The 17859-nt window shown below is 34.0% G+C and overlaps 2 protein-coding genes and 1 non-coding gene across 3 annotated transcripts; 1 reads left to right on the top strand and 2 right to left on the bottom strand.

Moving 5' to 3' along the window:
• Positions 1 to 6082: 6082 nt before the first annotated feature.
• On the bottom strand, positions 6083 to 7873 carry LOC112021756 (uncharacterized). The gene is made up of 2 exons (XM_065765931.1): positions 6791 to 7873; positions 6083 to 6718 (listed from the first exon to the last, which is right to left on the bottom strand). The coding sequence occupies exons 1-2, from the start codon at positions 7820 to 7822 to the stop codon at positions 6407 to 6409; spliced, it is 1344 nt and encodes a 447-aa protein (XP_065622003.1). The 5' UTR covers positions 7823 to 7873; the 3' UTR covers positions 6083 to 6406.
• A 21-nt stretch (positions 7874 to 7894) lies between these two features.
• LOC136064323 (uncharacterized) lies at positions 7895 to 9052 on the bottom strand. Its single transcript, XM_065765935.1, has one exon. The coding sequence runs from the start codon at positions 9050 to 9052 to the stop codon at positions 7895 to 7897; it is 1158 nt and encodes a 385-aa protein (XP_065622007.1).
• Positions 8451 to 8557, top strand: LOC112035840 (small nucleolar RNA R71). The gene has a single exon (XR_002885551.1). It is a non-coding gene; the product is annotated as a small nucleolar RNA R71 (small nucleolar RNA).
• Positions 9053 to 17859: the final 8807 nt, after the last annotated feature.

The raw sequence follows: 17859 nt of genomic DNA on the forward strand, positions 1-17859 counted from the left end.
AGGCAAATCAAGAAACTTACATGATTGCAAACTTTTATTCTAGGAGATGTGGGAGTTATATGATGTAACTCTTTAGGTAATAGTCTCTCTCAAATTTATGTGATGAATTTTGTAGAAATTGTGATTGATCACTATCTATTTATCACCTTACATGTATCTCAAGCTATTGCTAGTTGCACAGACTACACATGTTACTCTTTGCTAAACTTAGTACATGATATTATGTGTGAATTTGTTTTGGCCATCCAAGATTATATGATCCTTGATTTTAATGCAAAATATGCCTAATATTTGAGTTTTTGAGGACAAATTGATTGAAAAACTTTTAATCTCATACTCATGCATTTCATTCATGAAACACTATGTTTTGAGGAGTTTCTGCATTAAACTCTCTATTTTTCAAAAATTTTATATTTTCAGATTTTCGATCGATCGAATCTATCTCTCGACCAATCGAAATTACGATAAAAATTTTGGTTTGAATCTATTTGGCTCGATTGGTATTCTATTGATGCTCGACCGATCGAAACTAAAAAATTTTCAGTTTTTGAGTATTTGACCAAATTTTTTTCATGCATCATTTATGTTTAAGATTCACATGCATTGCATTGTCTTTTGTATCCATCTTGCAATTTTACAGTCATATCTCTCATTGTTTTCACACATAACATGCATACACTTTGCTAAATTGGGTACTCAACTTGATCTAAAAATTGATTGATTAATTTTTGAGTTCTATACAGTTTAGTATATGTTAGGACATATGTGTTTTCACTTATTAAAAACATATGTCACTTATTTATATAAATTGGCTAATCCTTTGACAAAACGCACTCTACTTGTAATTGGGTAGTTTTAGGTGTTTTTAATACTTCAAGAAACAAGGTTTCAAGGTAGAGTGTTGAAGTCATCAAGTCTGTCCAAGAAAAAGTAAGCTAAAGTGCAATTTCATTAAACCTCGACACCTACTCGATATTTACCTCGACACCTGCTATCTGTCGAGATTTATAATTTCAAATTTTTTGATCTGATTTTCTTGGGATCCGTGAATATGCTTTTAGGCCTTCTTTTCTCCAAACCCTAAACATATAAAAGGATTGTTTTAAGAGCCGTCAAGTGTGACACAAGTTGCAAAAGCATTGAGCAATCTCTGTTCAAGCAAATTGTGATCAAAAGACGAAGTTCTTGACCTAGTTCATCTTCTCTAAAGAAGTTGCTGTGTATTTGCACCATAGGGTTTTGTAACCAAGCATCTTCTTGATCTTCATCGTGTAGGATGAACTGAAGAACTTTGCAGCCAACCTCTCTTCCTTAAGTTGGTGTTTTGAAGTCGCGTACTGGGATCTGCGCATTGGTTAGTCACGTACTTGGAAGCCGTGCATCAAAGGTGGGAACTGTCGCTACAGATCAAATCCAATCGGGTATTGGGGTAAGGGTTCAACTGTAGGTTGGTAAGGTACTTCGGATTCCTTTACTTGTAACTGCTTGATTTGATAATAGTGAAGTTTCGAAAGTGGTGACCTGAAAATCACCCGGTAGGGTTTTTGCCGCGAGGTTTTTCCCCATTTGTAAACAAATCACCGTGTCATTTAATTTTCGCCGCATATTTAGTTTTTTGGTGATTTTTTTGTGCTTCCACGCAATTGCATGATAAATTGATTAATTAATAACTTGGCTAATTAATTAATTGGTTTAATCACAATGGGTCATTTAGTTTGTGGCCTATCAGTATATGCTATTTTTATGTGTAAACTGCATAAAATGTTTTTCTTAAGAGATATGATGGATAATCAATGTACAAATATTTTCTCTACTTATGCAACTGTTTATGGGTCACAAAGTGTCAAGTATGCATTTGTTGAAAGAGAGAATATTTTTCTTCATGTGTATCCTCCCTTCTAATTTTTCCCCAAAATTGTTTTTCCTAAAACATGTTTTGTTTTTCTTATTTTTATAGGGGAAAAAGCTTGTTTTTAACCTTTGCTCTTCATAGGGGGAGTTGTCTCTATTTTCTATAGAGTTGAATAGTTTTGTGTTCCCTTACTTCTCTATTGTCTCTTTGTTTAAGTTGTCTTTGTCAATACATAACAAAAAGGGGGAGAAATAGATGAAATATGGGAGTCCTGTTTGTTTTGTTTAGGGGGAGATAAAATTGTTTTTCAAAGAGGGAGAATATAAAAACTTTTTGATGTATCTAACTTAAGGGGAGAGTTAGAATTTACTTTTGTTTTTTATATTCTGTTTCATATTATTGTTTATATGTCTTTCCTTCCACACATGCGGCGATGTGTTTGTTGATTGTTTCAGGAAAAACTGGTACATTTTGATCAAGACCTTCTACCTCTTCTTGCAACTTATAGATTAGGAGTCTTAAATTGGGATTTGTGATGTAATTGGTCATTTTATTGTATTGGGTTGTTCTTGTATTTAAGCAATTGCCAAAGGGAGAGATTGTTAGGTTCTAAAAGTTTAGAACAATTGGCAAATCGTGAACATACAAAAACATACAAGCTGTAGAAAGAATATTTCAGAATTTGCCTGGTTCGATTGATCGAAGAATAGGCTCGACCGATCGAAAGTCGTATCTGTAGAATTTTAATTAAGCCCAAACAACAGTTCAAGCCCATTAAGGATTAGGGTTTCAAATTTACTTCTCCTAGTATATAAAGGAAACCCTAAGCACGTTTTTATGAGGCTTTTCAGAGAGAGAAGAGTGTGCCTCTTTTGTATTTAGGGTTTTGTACCTAAAAAACTCTCTCATATTTTCTACTCGTGTTATTACTTAAAGAATCTCAAGATCTAGTGTTGTAGAAGTTGCTACCTTCTCTAGTCATTAAAGGTGTTGATGATCTAAACCTTCAAACGTGGTCTTGGAGTCACAAATAGGAGAGTTTGTGTTGCTAAACCTTTGAGTGGGATCTCAAAGTCACAAACATGGGTGTTTGTGTTTTGCAAAGGCCAAAGAAAGAAATAGTTCGTAGACTCGAAGCTATCATGGGGTTGTGGTAGTAAGTTTTCTACACGAGGTAGCAATAGGATATTAGTAGTCTAAGTCGCTATTGTACAAACTTCAATTCTTTCATAGTGGTTTTGCTATTTTACCTTGAGAATAGCTAGGTTAAATCCTCCACAGGTTTTTTACCAGTTTGGTTTTCTTGGGTCATTATATCTTTGTGCTCTTTCTTTTCCGCATTTTATATTGACATGATTTATCTGTGTTAACCTAGATCTGCATAATTTGACTAAATAATCACTTGGCTAATTAACTAAGTTAATCTGGTTGTGTTTTAAGAGGTCTAAAAACAAACGCAGTTCATAAATTTGAAGTTGAGCCAGGAACATAATACACATAAAACCATAAGTTTAGAGTTACCTTTTTTTTACTCAACAACTACTTGTTTTCCTTTGTGGTCGTGAAGTTTGTCATCTCTAAGTTGTACTGTATATGAGAAGTCTTCGTCATGCTAGCTTTACGAAAAGTTCTCAACTTCCTATCATGTGATTAATACAAGCACTATCCAGTATCCACATCACCATATGTTTCCATGTTGAATAGACATACATTAGTAAGATAAATCAATGAGCATCTTCAACTTCCTTAGAGAGGTTGGCTTTATTTTCTTGTCTTACTCCTTTATACTAGCAATCCTTTTGGGAGGTAGGTTTACTCTGGATGTTTCAGGTTTGAATCTCGCAATAGGTAGCATCTATAAAAAAAAATCGTCATGATTAACTATGTTATTGAATACCGAAATTTACTAAATTAAGTACTATTTGGAAAATCGAAAATAGATGGAACGTTCTACTATTTGAATTAAATTAAACTATTTAATAAAAATAAATCTATGAATAAAAAATTAACAAAGCGTAAAATCTAAAAGTGTAAAAATATGATAAGAATGGATCTAGAGCAGTTGATTTCACCTAACAAATCCCACACAATTTATTCTTCCTAATTATTAAATTCTAATAATCTCCCGTTGATGATTAAAAATTCCTTAAGTATTCAATATCTTCTCTCGAATAATATTAAAAATATCTTCAACTAACAATTCCATATCTCTATGTGAATTTAATTAATTGGAGACTCATTACGTACTTTGAATTTTTTGAAAAATCACACTAGTCGCGGTAAAGCATCTCTACTTTCGCTCAACTAATGGTGTTTAATTCTAGAACTAAAATAACAAATCACCTCTCGGTCTCATTGTAATTCAATTGATCAAACCATAATTCGTAAAAAATAGTAAGCATTAAGAATAAGAATTAAACACTCAATCATGGAAATATTAAAAATAAAATAATTCAGAATATAAATTGTGTGTTCATTGCTAGACTACATCAACGCTCTAGAAAATAAAATTTAGTTCATAATAAAACTGAAAAGAAAACAAATAAAACTTATGTCTTTCATCTGATGGTTGATCAACATGAAGCTCTCGCCTTTGCCCTCAGATCCTCCTCTTCAGAAAGACTCCTAAAAGAAAAATCTTCAATGCGGCAGCCCCCTTTTCCTCTCAGGTTTTCTCTCCTTTTTTTTCTTTTTACCCTAAAGAGCCTTTAAATAGGTCAAGGAATCCTATTCCCGTTTGGAGAAAATCCCAGATTTTTAGGCTTCACTTAACCGACGATTTTGGCCCATTTAACGTCAGAATTCGGACTTTTGGTAAACTACAAAGTTGTAGCCCTTTAAGTTAACTTTCCAGCCCAACTTGAATCATCTCGATTGGATATCTGAGCCCAAAGTTATGCTGAAAATACTAACTGATGTGCAGGCTGGAATCCTAATCCGAATTGGACTTGGATTTTGTACAAAATTCCTTTGATTCCTTGCTCTTCTCATTCCTTCAAAGCACAAATGAATAGATAAATATAAATAAAAAAAATCAAATCAAATCAAAAGAAATAAAGGAAAACTAACAATTTTAATAAATAAGAGGATAATAAAAATCATGTAAAAATTACACTTATCAAATTCCCCCAAACTTAAACTTTGCTAGTCCTCGAGCAAAAAGAGAAAAGAGAAAATAAATAAATAAAATTTTTCTGGCCTCAAAGATCTGCATAAAGCTTATAATTCAAAGGAATCATTCCAAATTAATCAAGTCCAAAAGTTAATTCAAAACTCAACTCCATCGCATTATCATTCTCACTTCATCATTAGCTTCCCGGATAGTTTTATGCAAACAAGTAAATAAGTACAGATCTCTAAAAATTCCATAAACTTGCTTTTTAAATCACTCTCCACTAATATAAAACAAAATATTACCCAGGATCAAAAGGTCTTTATTAGGCTTGTGATGTATGGCTATGGTGAGGGCTATAAAGAAAAGATAAGGTTCAAGCAAATAGAGCATTCTCACTTCTAAAATATAACTTTTTCTCAGTCCTTTGAATATCTCAAAATACCTCTCTTCATCAATTTTTTTTTTTTTTTTTTTTTTTTTTCTTACTTCAAGTCGTCACTTATCTTTTGACGTGAATGCAGGCATTTGTGATGGATGCACCCAGTTACTCAACAAGTCACAAACTTGAAGTGCTTTTGCATACTCATATTTCAAGTTACGATTTGACGTAAGAGTAAACATTGGTAATGAATACCCCTAGTTACTAAGCAACTCAAAACATTGGAGTAAATGGAACTTTGTACAATTTTCTTTTTCTTCTTCCTCTTCCTTTTTTTTTTTTTTCTTTTTTTTTTTTTTTTTTTCCAAACACTCATATATCTTCTCTTTTCTTCAACCCAGTGTAAGAATAGGTCAATTGGGTAACTAGGGATAAAGATAATAAAGAGGTAAGCTTGAAAGGCTCAATTGATTCAAAGAATGCCTAAATCACTTCCCAAGTAACATTCTGTATAAGATTTCTCCATGAGAGTAATTCAACAAGTTCTAGAATAAGTAGAGATCGTCCAAATTTACAAAATTCACATAAAATTTCTCTAGGTATGCACAATGATTAATGATCATATCAAATTAAACAAGATCAAGTAAAGAATTAACGACTGGACTTAAGCAATGAGAATGATTCCTAAAAATTATAAGAAAATTCAACCATAATCTTATCATAGGCTTTTTTTTTTTTTGAAATATTAAAAATAAAATAAATTCCCTTCCCCCAAACTTAAATTTCACATTGTCCTCAATGGGAAAAAGGAAGAAAAAGTAATTAAAAGAATGAGAAAGGAGAAGAGATGCTCCCCTGATTTTTAATTGAATATTTTTCCTTGAGGTGCAACCATGTACCCATTGAAGATTTCTTTGGTCTCTTTATTCCTACAAAATGAAAGAAAAAGAAAAAAAAAAAAAAAAAAAAAAAAAAATAAGATAAAGAAAAAATAAAAACATAAACATAAAAATAAAAAACTTGGGTTGCCTCCCAAAAGCGCTTTATTTAACGTCTGTAGCTAGATGTTATCCTCCATTAAAATCCTATGTGTGCAAATTGAAGGACTAATTCCTTTGATGTCAGAGATGGTCCAACCCAAAGCCATTTTGTGTTCCCGCAAGATTCTCAGCAACTTTTCCTCCTCTACATCACTCAAAGAACTGTTAATAATAACTGGCAAAGTAGAGTCTTGGCCTAAGAAAGCGTACCTTAAATTTGATGGAAGCGGTTTGAGCTCAAGTTTAGGAGGTTCCTCTGGTGGAGATGTTGGCTGACATGATTTTAGGTCTTCCACTTTTGGTTGCATTGAAGGAGGAAAGAGTGGTGTAGCCTCCAAATATCTTTCACACTCTTTAACCTCTTCATTATTGAATTTAACAAGTGTAGAGCGAGTAAGACATACCTCAAGTGGTAACTTTTGAAAATCAATTGCACAAGTCTCATCGGCCATGATCATGTCTCGGTCACTTATTTGAAAACAAGAATGTGTCTCGGAAGGAAATTCCATAGACTTGAATACATTAAAAGTGACCTCATCCTCTCCGACCCTCAAAACAAGTTTTCCTTGCTGGACATCAATTAAGGTTCTCCCAGTCGCAAGGAAAGGTCGACCCAATATCAAAGGAATCTCCTCGTCCTCATCCATATCAAGGACAATGAAGTCAGCCGGGAAGATGAACTTGTCAACTTTTACTAATACGTTCTCAATGACTCCTCTTGGATATTTAATGGATCTATCCGCCAATTGTAAAGAGATAGTAGTCGGCTTTACTTCTCCAAGACCTAATTTCCTGAAAACAGAGAGAGGCATTAGATTAATACTTGCCCCTAAATCACATAAAGCTCTATCAAAATAAGATTGTCCTATAGTGCAAGGGATAGTGAAACTCCCTGGATCTTTCAGTTTAGGTGGCAGCTTCTTTTGTAAGATTGCACTACTCTCCTCTGTCAGCATTACTGTTTCATGCTCCTCCAGTTTCCGCTTCTTTGATATAATATCCTTCAAAAATTTAGCATATTTAGGCATTTGTTCCAAAGCTTCAATGAGAGGAATATTAATATGCAATTGCTTAAATATACTTAGAAATTTAGAAAACTGATCATCCACATTGTTTTTTCTTAATCTTTGCGGAAAAGGAATTGGTGGATCATAAATTGAAGGAGAATAAGTCTCAAAAGTAACTTCCCTGGATTTTTTGTATTTTGAAGCTCTTTCATTCTCCTTAGTTTTCTCAGCTTGCTCCATTTCTTTCATCTCTGACTCGACTTCCTTCATCTTTGACTCCTCATTATCCACAGGTTTATCTTGTTTGGCATTTGTTACTTTTGGCTCCTCATATGTTCGCCCACTTCTCAATGATATTGCCTTTACATGTTCTTTCGGATTGGTGACAGTGTTGCTTGGCAAAGTTCCTGCAGTCCTCTCTGTGAGCATGCTTGAGAGCTGACCGATTTGCACCTCAAGATTGTGGATTGAAGCTGAGTGGTTTTGGATCGCCACATCTGTCTACTGCATGTACTGCATGAACATGTCCTCAAGTGTCGGCTTCTTCTCTTGCTGTGGAAATTGCTGAGGTGGTTTAGCTTGCCCTTGGTTATTGCTCCATGAGAAGTTGGGGTGATTCCTCCATCCAGGATTGTACGTGTTCGAGTATGGATTATTTTGACGTTGAAAATTTGACACGTAATTTGTCTGTCCATAACTCGATTGGGCAAAAGGATTTTCCACTTGGCAGTCGACACTTGAATGATTTCCTGCACAATGATCACAAACAACATTAGTTTGAATAGCATTAACATTCATTTTACCTAGTTGTTGAGACAAAGTTGCCATTTGTGCCGCCAATGAGGTAATAGAATCAAGTTCTAAAACTCCAGCTGCCTTTCTTGGCATTGCTCTTTCTGTAGGCCATTGATAATTGTTGGATGCCAATTCTTCCAGAAGTTCATAGGCTGCCTCATGAGTTTTACTCATTAAAGCTCCACCAGCTGCTGCATCAACCATAGACCTGTTTGTAGCTCCTAGACCATTGTAGAATGTTTGCACTTGAAGCCATGCTGGAAGGTCATGATGAGGACACCTTCGCAATAATTCTTTGTACCTCTCCCATGCTTCATATAATGATTCACCCTCAAATTGGATGAACGTGGTGATATCATTCCTTAGCTTTGCTGTCTTCGCGGGAGGGAAATATTTTGCTAAAAATTTTTGTGCCAACTCCTCCCATGTAGTAATGATGCCAGGTGGCAAAGAATTCAACCAAACTTTTGCTTTATCCCTAAGTGAGAAGGGAAAAAGCCTTAGTCGAATCGCATCATCTGTCACTCCGTTATGTTTAAAAGTATCACAAATTTCCAAGAAATTTGCAATATGGACATTAGGATCCTCTTGTGACAGCCCCCCGAACTGGACAGTCTGCTGTATCATCTGAATGATGGCCGGCTTGATCTCAAAATTATTGGCTTGTATGGCTGGCCTCCTTATGCTCGATGTAGCTCCATTTACCGAGGGCATAGCATAATCCCTTAACGCCTTTTGCTCTTGATCGGCCATCTTAGATAGAGATGTGTTGGCCTCTTTCTTCTTTTCCTTCTTGAGCTGACGTAAGGTTCTTTCAATTTCAGGATCAAAGATTGTATGGTCTAATGGTTTAGATCGGGGCATGCACTTCTACTTCCTGAAAAGAAAGAAAACAAACTCAGATGCACTTAATTTTTTTTTTTTATTAAATAAAATAAAATCCAAAGTAGTAAATATCTAGCTAGTATCAATATCAATAACAAATAGTTAATCCCCGGCAACGGCGCCAAAAACTTGTTCGCGTAAAATAATCTGCAAGCGCACAGAATCGTAACAAGTAGTAAAGTGTTTTTAGAAAACGAATGTCGAACCCACAGGGATTAACTATGTTATTGAATACCGAAATTTACTAAATTAAGTACTATTTGGAAAATCGAAAATAGATGGAACGTTCTACTATTTGAATTAAATTAAACTATTTAATAAAAATAAATCTATGAATAAAAAATTAACAAAGCGTAAAATCTAAAAGTGTAAAAATATGATAAGAATGGATCTAGAGCAGTTGATTTCACCTAACAAATCCCACACAATTTATTCTTCCTAATTATTAAATTCTAATAATCTCCCGTTGATGATTAAAAATTCCTTAAGTATTCAATATCTTCTCTCGAATAATATTAAAAATATCTTCAACTAACAATTCCATATCTCTATGTGAATTTAATTAATTGGAGACTCATTACGTACTTTGAATTTTTTGAAAAATCACACTAGTCGCGGTAAAGCATCTCTACTTTCGCTCAACTAATGGTGTTTAATTCTAGAACTAAAATAACAAATCACCTCTCGGTCTCATTGTAATTCAATTGATCAAACCATAATTCGTAAAAAATAGTAAGCATTAAGAATAAGAATTAAACACTCAATCATGGAAATATTAAAAATAAAATAATTCAGAATATAAATTGTGTGTTCATTGCTAGACTACATCAACGCTCTAGAAAATAAAATTTAGTTCATAATAAAACTGAAAAGAAAACAAATAAAACTTATGTCTTTCATCTGATGGTTGATCAACATGAAGCTCTCGCCTTTGCCCTCAGATCCTCCTCTTCAGAAAGACTCCTAAAAGAAAAATCTTCAATGCGGCAGCCCCCTTTTCCTCTCAGGTTTTCTCTCCTTTTTTTTCTTTTTACCCTAAAGAGCCTTTAAATAGGTCAAGGAATCCTATTCCCGTTTGGAGAAAATCCCAGATTTTTAGGCTTCACTTAACCGACAATTTTGGCCCATTTAACGTCAGAATTCGGACTTTTGGTAAACTACAAAGTTGTAGCCCTTTAAGTTAACTTTCCAGCCCAACTTGAATCATCTCGATTGGATATCTGAGCCCAAAGTTATGCTGAAAATACTAACTGATGTGCAGGCTGGAATCCTAATCCGAATTGGACTTGGATTTTGTACAAAATTCCTTTGATTCCTTGCTCTTCTCATTCCTTCAAAGCACAAATGAATAGATAAATATAAATTAAAAAAATCAAATCAAATCAAAAGAAATAAAGGAAAACTAACAATTTTAATAAATAAGAGGATAATAAAAATCATGTAAAAATTACACTTATCATTTATGAAGAGAAAAACATGTGTACTAGGTGGAAATACCTCTCCATAGTGTACCGCCGCCAAATGATCCACTAGAAGAAACAGTTTGTAATATATCTTACATACAAAGCCTTCCAAATTCATGCTCACAACTGCCTCTACGAGTCCTTTCTCTCCTTTAGTCACCAAATTTGCAATTGTGCTCCAATTACAATTTCCAAGTCTCCTTAAATGTTCTGCGATTGCTCTAATGGTAACCAAATTCCAATCAACACAATAACTTTGAAGGATGGTTTGTCATTTGTGTGTGATGGACTTGATCTCTTCTCTTGGATTTCGCAATCGAGAGAGGGAGAAGGAAGAGAGATTGATGAGGGTTTTGCACTAGGGTTTATGGGCTCTCTCTAGATCTTTATATGGGAATTTTGGTATACAAATTTATGGGAAATGGGGCTTATATAAGTAGGCAAAAAGGGCGTAATTATTGGGAAAAAAAAATGTAACAAAATTGTCTCAAGTTTTGTGAAACAGCGATACTGACGTGCAAATTGTTCGTCTGACTTGGGTATAGGGGCAAAAGACTAATCGAACCGTCTAGCAGCTAGTTCCCTCCGAAGTTTCCCTCAGGATAGCTGGAGCCCACGTACGAGTTCTATCGGGTAAAGCCAATGATTAGAGGCATCGGGGGCGCAACACCCTCGACCTATTCTCAAACATTAAATAGGTAGGACGGTGCGGTTGCTTCATTGAGCCGCGCCAAGGAATCGAGAGCTCCAAGTGGGCCATTTTTGGTAAGCAGAACTGGCAATGTGAGATGAACTGGAAGTTCACCCCTCTGCTATGTGAGAGGAAGAGGTGAACTCATTGCCTCGACTATTTTTCCAACTTGAACTTTGCCTCTTGCTTGAGTTCGTAGGAGCGAACTGCTCAGCAACTAACTTCCATTCTTGCGTTATAACCACTTCAATTCATAAGCCCAATACAAATGAAAAATCACAAAATTACATAGAAATAATGAAAGTTTAAGCTTTTGAAAAATAGTAAAATTAATTGTTTAACCACATAATTCTCACTCCCCCTCACCAATGAAGACAGTACCATGTTTTAAACATAGTTGAAAGTGGATTCAATAGGACTTGCTACCATGGTTTATGGTTCAAGCTTATGGGAATGGAAAATTTAGGACAAAAGGAGTTGGTTTTGATACCAAACTCGTTGGTTGCAGGATTGTAATAAATATCTGATTAAAAAATAATTAATTTGTGCTAGAAGGAGCACAGATACAGAGTATTTCTACGCTCTGTCTCAAATACTCTGTCTCTTCATTTCAGTGTAATTTCCATATACTACACACTCTCTATTGCATTATATTATATATGGGGCGGTGTTTAAACAGCCAATTGTTAATTTGAATTGTTCTATTGTGTGTACAATAGAAATCTAGTTTAGATTTGAATCCTTGAGAACCAAGGCTACCATGCTCTAGAGTTTGGTGCAATAAATCATTTTGTTCAGAATCCTTGAGAACCAAGACTACCATGCTCTAGAGTTCGACGGAATAAATCATTTTGATTTTTCTTCTTCAAGGATGAGTTGTCAAATGTCAGCTATGTTTCCCAAGTTTTCCAGACTACAAATTAATGTTTTTTTATTTTTTATTTTATTATTTATTATATATATATATATATATAATAACAATAACGTGTAGCAAAGGTGGCCAAATTGGCCAAATACCATCAATTTTTGAACTTTTTTGAATGAAAACACTGTTTCGGAAATAAACAGGAATCTACCATCTTTTTAAGTACTCGAGTTTGGTGAACTCGAGTACTACATTTTCCAGTTCCACCGTGGCACAATGACATGGCATTTGGATTTAAAAATTCTGCTTGGTACTTGAGCTTCGTGAGCTCGAGTACTTGCGGGTAGGCAGCTAAACTCAACCTTATTTTTGCTACTCTCACTCCTCACTTTCACTTCTCACTCTCACTCACAGAACAGACTCTCACTCACACACTCTCACTCTCCTTCACACCTAAAGCCCAAACCCTCACACTATCGGCGGCAAAGAACCCGTCGACGGTAGAAGACTTCGTCGGCGAGCTCTCGCTCTCAGTCTTGCTATCTCCCTCTCAATCTCGCTATCATCTCCCTCTCAGTCTCGCTCTCGCTCTCTTCTTCGGCAGCAGAAGCTCTTCTTCTTGTCCATTTCTCATGGCAATACAAGTTTGTCACTCTAACTTTTCTCTTCTTCGTTGACCTCTCTAATCCTCTATTTCTACTAAATCTAAATCCATATAGGCTCTGGGATGTGGGTTTCATTTGTTTAATTTTTTTTTTTTTTTTTTTTTTTTGTGGGTTTGCTTCGGTTTCATTTGATTTATTGTGGGTTTTGTTGGGGTTTTGTTCATTTGTTTGTGTGTTTTGTTTGATCCTTTTCCATTCCTGTCATCAAAATTTTAATTAGACACATTGTTTTTGAAATTTGTAGGACAAGAAAAAAGAACAATGTAAATTCTTTGATTTGTTTTTTTTTTATTCTAATGATTTATATATATCTTTGTACCTAAAACTGTGGTGATGTATTGACATATATGGTTGATAGTGATAATTTCAAAATCAGAGTCAGATAATTATCACTTTGAGGAGATGACTTTACTAGGCAACTAACACTGCAGACTTGGTTTATACTTTGATGAGGAGATGGGGCTATAATGGTTTCCATTGTAGTTTCTACTAAAACTAATTTAGGCAATTACAAATACCGTCCCTGTGGAATACCCTTAAAACTAGCAACTATCTCATGTTTTATTTTGTGACACTTACCTCCCTTGTGTTTAGTAATGGACTAACAAACTAATGCTGTTAAGGCAACGTGAATACGCACAGCTTCTCTTTCTCCCCTACTTGACTAACTACTCATCAAAGTAAATTGGGGTAGAATGTTCTTTTTATCAATTCTTTTCTAGTAAGTTCATTTGCCACATCATCAAATTCTGTTTTTGATAAATGGAAATGTCTAATAGAGCAAGCCACAGGGGAGGTGAGTGTCACAAAATAAAGCACACGGTAGTTCCTTGTTTTAAGAGTATACCACTAGGATGGTATCTATAATTCTCTTAAGTCATAAATGCCCTATTAGTCTAAAAATACAACGAGTGGCTTATACATAAAAGCATGGACTTTTGGAGTTGGATTCAGATTGGGGTTCTTGATCAAGAACTTAAGTGTCTTAATTGATCAAGCTGGGTAAGTGGGTAATAAAGAAGTGTGGCAGTAGGTACTCGAGTTTCAGAAACTCGGGTACCAAGCTGCCTTATTGAAATTGGCCCAGGGTTTTTTTGGCCGAGGGGTTTTTTTCAAAAAACTTTGTTAAGGCAAATTGGTACCCGAGTTTCAGAAACTCGGGTACCCATCTGCCTTAGTCCATTTGGCCCAGGGCTTTTAAAAAAAAACATTGCTAAGGCAGATTGGTACCCGAGTTTCTGAAACTCGGGTACCAATCTGCCTTAGTCCATTTGGCCCATGGTTTTTTTGGCCCAGGTTTTTTTTTTTTAAAATGTGTTAAGGCAGATTGGTACCCGAGTTTAGGAAACTTGGGTACCAATCTGGCCAAGCGCACACTCTGTATGTGGCCATTACAGAATGGTACCCGAGTTTGCTAAACTCGGGTAGCATAGTAATATAGTACTCGAGCTTCGTGGGCTCGAGTACTAAGCGGAATTTTTAATCCAAGTTCCATGTCATTGTGCCACGGTGGAACTGGAAAATGTACTACTCAGGTTCACCAAACTCGAGTACTTAAAAAGGTGGTAGATTCCTATTTATTTCCGAAACAGTGTTTTCGTGCAAAAAAGTTCAAAAATTGATGGTATTTGGCCAATTTGGCCTAGCAAAGGTTGCATTCTGTTACTATTTTGAAAACCACTTCTAGTACAGTTCCTACTTCCTACCCTATTCTACTTTACAAATTGGGAAATTGTTAGTTCACAGGCTTTGTTGTACACATTGAACACAGAATTTATTTTTTGAACTAAAATCATGACTCTCAAAAGCTGAAATATGTGTACTTTGTGTAATAGGTACTGTATAATAGACAATGCCCATGACCATAAAAAAAAAAAATTAAACCATATAACTTAGGTTCTTTTATTAAATTTAACTATGTGATAAACAACCAGAATTTTTTTTTTTTAATAACAAATAAATTCAACCAATTAATACAACCACATTGTTCAATTTAATTAAGAGATTTAAGGCACAGCATTTGAGGAATCTTATATAAATTTTATCCATTGCATGAATGGTTTCGATTAAGTCCCCTTCACACCAGACAAATGAGATGTAAACCAAAATCTAGTCTCTATCATGTGAATCCATCAAAAAAAAAAAAAAACTAAATGGTTCAAATTACCAAAGCCTTGGTTTGTTTGAATTAATTTACAAATTAAGGAGTACATTAATATGAAGGGAGTGCCTATGCTTACACCAAAATTTTTACAAGCTGGATATAAATATGTGTGTGTGTGTGTGTGATATTACAGAAATCAGCATATGTTCCCCAAAACTTCTCTCAAGAAGTAACCTTGGTCGAGCTCAAGTGAGATCATAGTCTTCAAAAAAGGGTCGCCCACAATTTCAGCAGCTGTTTTTGCGTATGGAGCTTCATGATTAAAAACCAAGCCGACTTGCTCTGAACTTGCTGCATGATTATCACCAGGAATTTCGATGTCATCAGAGTTCTTGCCAGTGAGTTCTTGAACTATTTTGCGAAACTCAGAAGCATGACAAGCTCTTACCATCGTTGGGCTAGATATATATGTTATCTTGATGGGTTTTTGCTTAGATTTTGTGAGTTTTTCATTCTTAGGGAGGTGATGATAACTTTGTTTTGTAAGCTTGCCCATCTGCATATATGATGTGAGCTATAGAGAGAGAGAGAGAGAGAGAGAGAGAGAGAAAGGTATCAGAGGATATGTATTCGCTTCCTTCTTAATTAGTAACATGCTTTTTATAAGCTTTATATTTGCTTCCTTGATTGAGACATTGGGAAATGGTTTTTATAAACGAGGTGTGCGTAGGAAAGGACAAATTGGTATGAGTATACGAAATGACTATAAAAAGTTGACTGTAGAAAGTAGTTTCAACTTTCAAGACCATGCATGCAAGAGACCAATAGTCTAATACAACTTTCTTTTGCTGGCGCCGTTCTAAACTGACTGCCAAAGCCAAATAAATTATAGTTCTTGATTCTGAAAACTTACAATATAGTCAAGATATTAATAATCATTAAGAATTAACTATAATCGCAGTAGATATTACCTAAAGGTGAAAAAATAAATAAAGAGTCAAAGATATATACCTAATAAAGTGAAAGAGCACTCTTGTTTATCCAAAGTTTCTTGGCAAATATTTGGGCGGATGCATAAATGATAGATTAATGTATTTTGTTTTTCATGACTTTCTTGATTCATGCGCTTTCTTGACCAATTAAAATTTTGTTCAAGACATTAGACATTCAACAAAGAGTAGCTAGAATAGGAACCCTTTGTCATTAAAGAAAACGTCAATAACATCGTCAAAATAATATTAACAAAACATATCACGAGAAAGAAATCTATATAGAGTATAGATAACGCTAAGGTGAAAACCAACTCAGATTGCCTTCCTACTTTTTTTTAAATAAAAATAAATAAATAAATAACATCAACAAGAAGACAAACAGCATAATTGCCACTGGAATGCATGTAGCATCCTTATTAAATTCACAAGCCCTTAGAATTGCACCAAAAATTACAAATTATCGCTTTTTTTTTTCTTCTTTTTTTTTTTTTATTTTTTTTTTTTTGGTCTTCTTAATTGTTTGCTTATGGCCACCTTAAACCCTATATTTCTCATTGATTTCATTCTCTATATGTCAGATCATGAATTAGTAATTCATCTAATATTCAAAAAATAATAAATAAATAAAAAAACAAAAATCCAATTGTTTGGAATTTTTTCCAAAGTTACATGTTGACCTGGGAAGTGGGAAAATCCCTCCTCCTCCCCTCTCCCCTCATCTTTTTTGGGAACATTTCTGGAAACATTTCGTTTTCCATTGTATAGAATTATATTGATGAGTAATATATAGAAAAATATCACTTAGCCTCCTTTTTTTTTTAAATCTTTATATTCTTGTTAATATAAACATATTTATAGATAATACTAAAATAAATTAAATCATAATCCTCCCAAAATATTTGTCAAGTGATGATATATCTCAAATCACATGTGTTTAAATATTTAGAAGCCACATGAATACTATATAAAATAATTTCTTTAATAATTTTTCAATTATAGAATATGGTTAAAACAATTATAAATGGTAGACATACGATAAAAACAATTGAAAATTAAATGGTATTACAAGAAAGGAATCAAGTTTGATAAAATATTATTACATTTTACAATTAATATATATATATATATATATATATAATTTTACATCTAAATAATTTCAAAAGAAAAGCATAAAATATAAAATGAATTCTTAAAATTATTCTACATGTAAATGAGAATGACAATGACTTTTTTTTAAGCTTGTAGTTTGTCGATCTTAATTCCCTTTAGATATAGTTGTGTGCGTCCAATTCTCGGTTAATGGGCCTACTGTGTGATTGGGCTCACAATTTATTTGTTATCACTACAACAAAAGTGGGCTATAGTGACAAAAACATTTCGTCACAATATGTCCTTATTTCGTCACGAATACATATGGTGACAAAATAGTGACGAAAAAACATTCGTCAACTAAGCTCCGTCACCTTTTATATTGGTGATGAAAATGTTTCATCACCAAAAAAGAAAAGATAGGTGAAGAAATTTTTTCGTCACCAATAAAAAATGATAGGTGACAAAAGTTTTTTGTCACCTAATGTTTTCGTCACTAAACCTTATTTTCAGTGACAAAATATTTCGTCACCAAATATATATTTTTTCCAATATCAATAGATTAGGTGACGAAATTTTGCGTCACCGATTGTTTTTTTTTTTTTTTTACTTCAATAGATCAGGTGACGAATTATTTCGTCACCAATTTTTGCTTATAGTCAGATATGGCGAAGAAAATTATCGTCACCAATTTTATTTTTTTATTAATATTCTTTACATTTACTTGCCATTATATTAACCTGTTCATTTCTAACCAAATCCATAAAATAAAATAAAAACACATCCATTCATTTCAAACCAAATCCATAAAAAAACATCCATACAATCTAAAAATGCAATAAAGATGTTCACAAAGTAATTACAACCATTTATATACAAATGATGTCTTAGCTTCCAAACTTTACAGAAAATTATTT

The sequence above is a fragment of the Quercus suber genome, unplaced genomic scaffold (genome assembly GCF_002906115.3).
Source record: "Quercus suber isolate HL8 unplaced genomic scaffold, Cork oak 2.0 scaffold_665, whole genome shotgun sequence".
In the NCBI taxonomy this organism is placed as follows: Eukaryota; Viridiplantae; Streptophyta; class Magnoliopsida; order Fagales; family Fagaceae; genus Quercus; species Quercus suber.

Excerpts from the sequence above, each read along its gene's own strand:
- LOC136064323 (XM_065765935.1), bottom strand. The coding sequence starts at position 9,052 with ATGCCCCGATCTAAACCATTAGACCATACAATCTTTGATCCTGAAATT.
- LOC112021756 (XM_065765931.1), bottom strand. The coding sequence starts at position 7,822 with ATGCTCACAGAGAGGACTGCAGGAACTTTGCCAAGCAACACTGTCACC. Across the intron at positions 6,719-6,790 it reads TTCAAAAGTTACCACTTGAG|GCTACACCACTCTTTCCTCC; the intron begins GTATGTCTTACT and ends AGATATTTGGAG.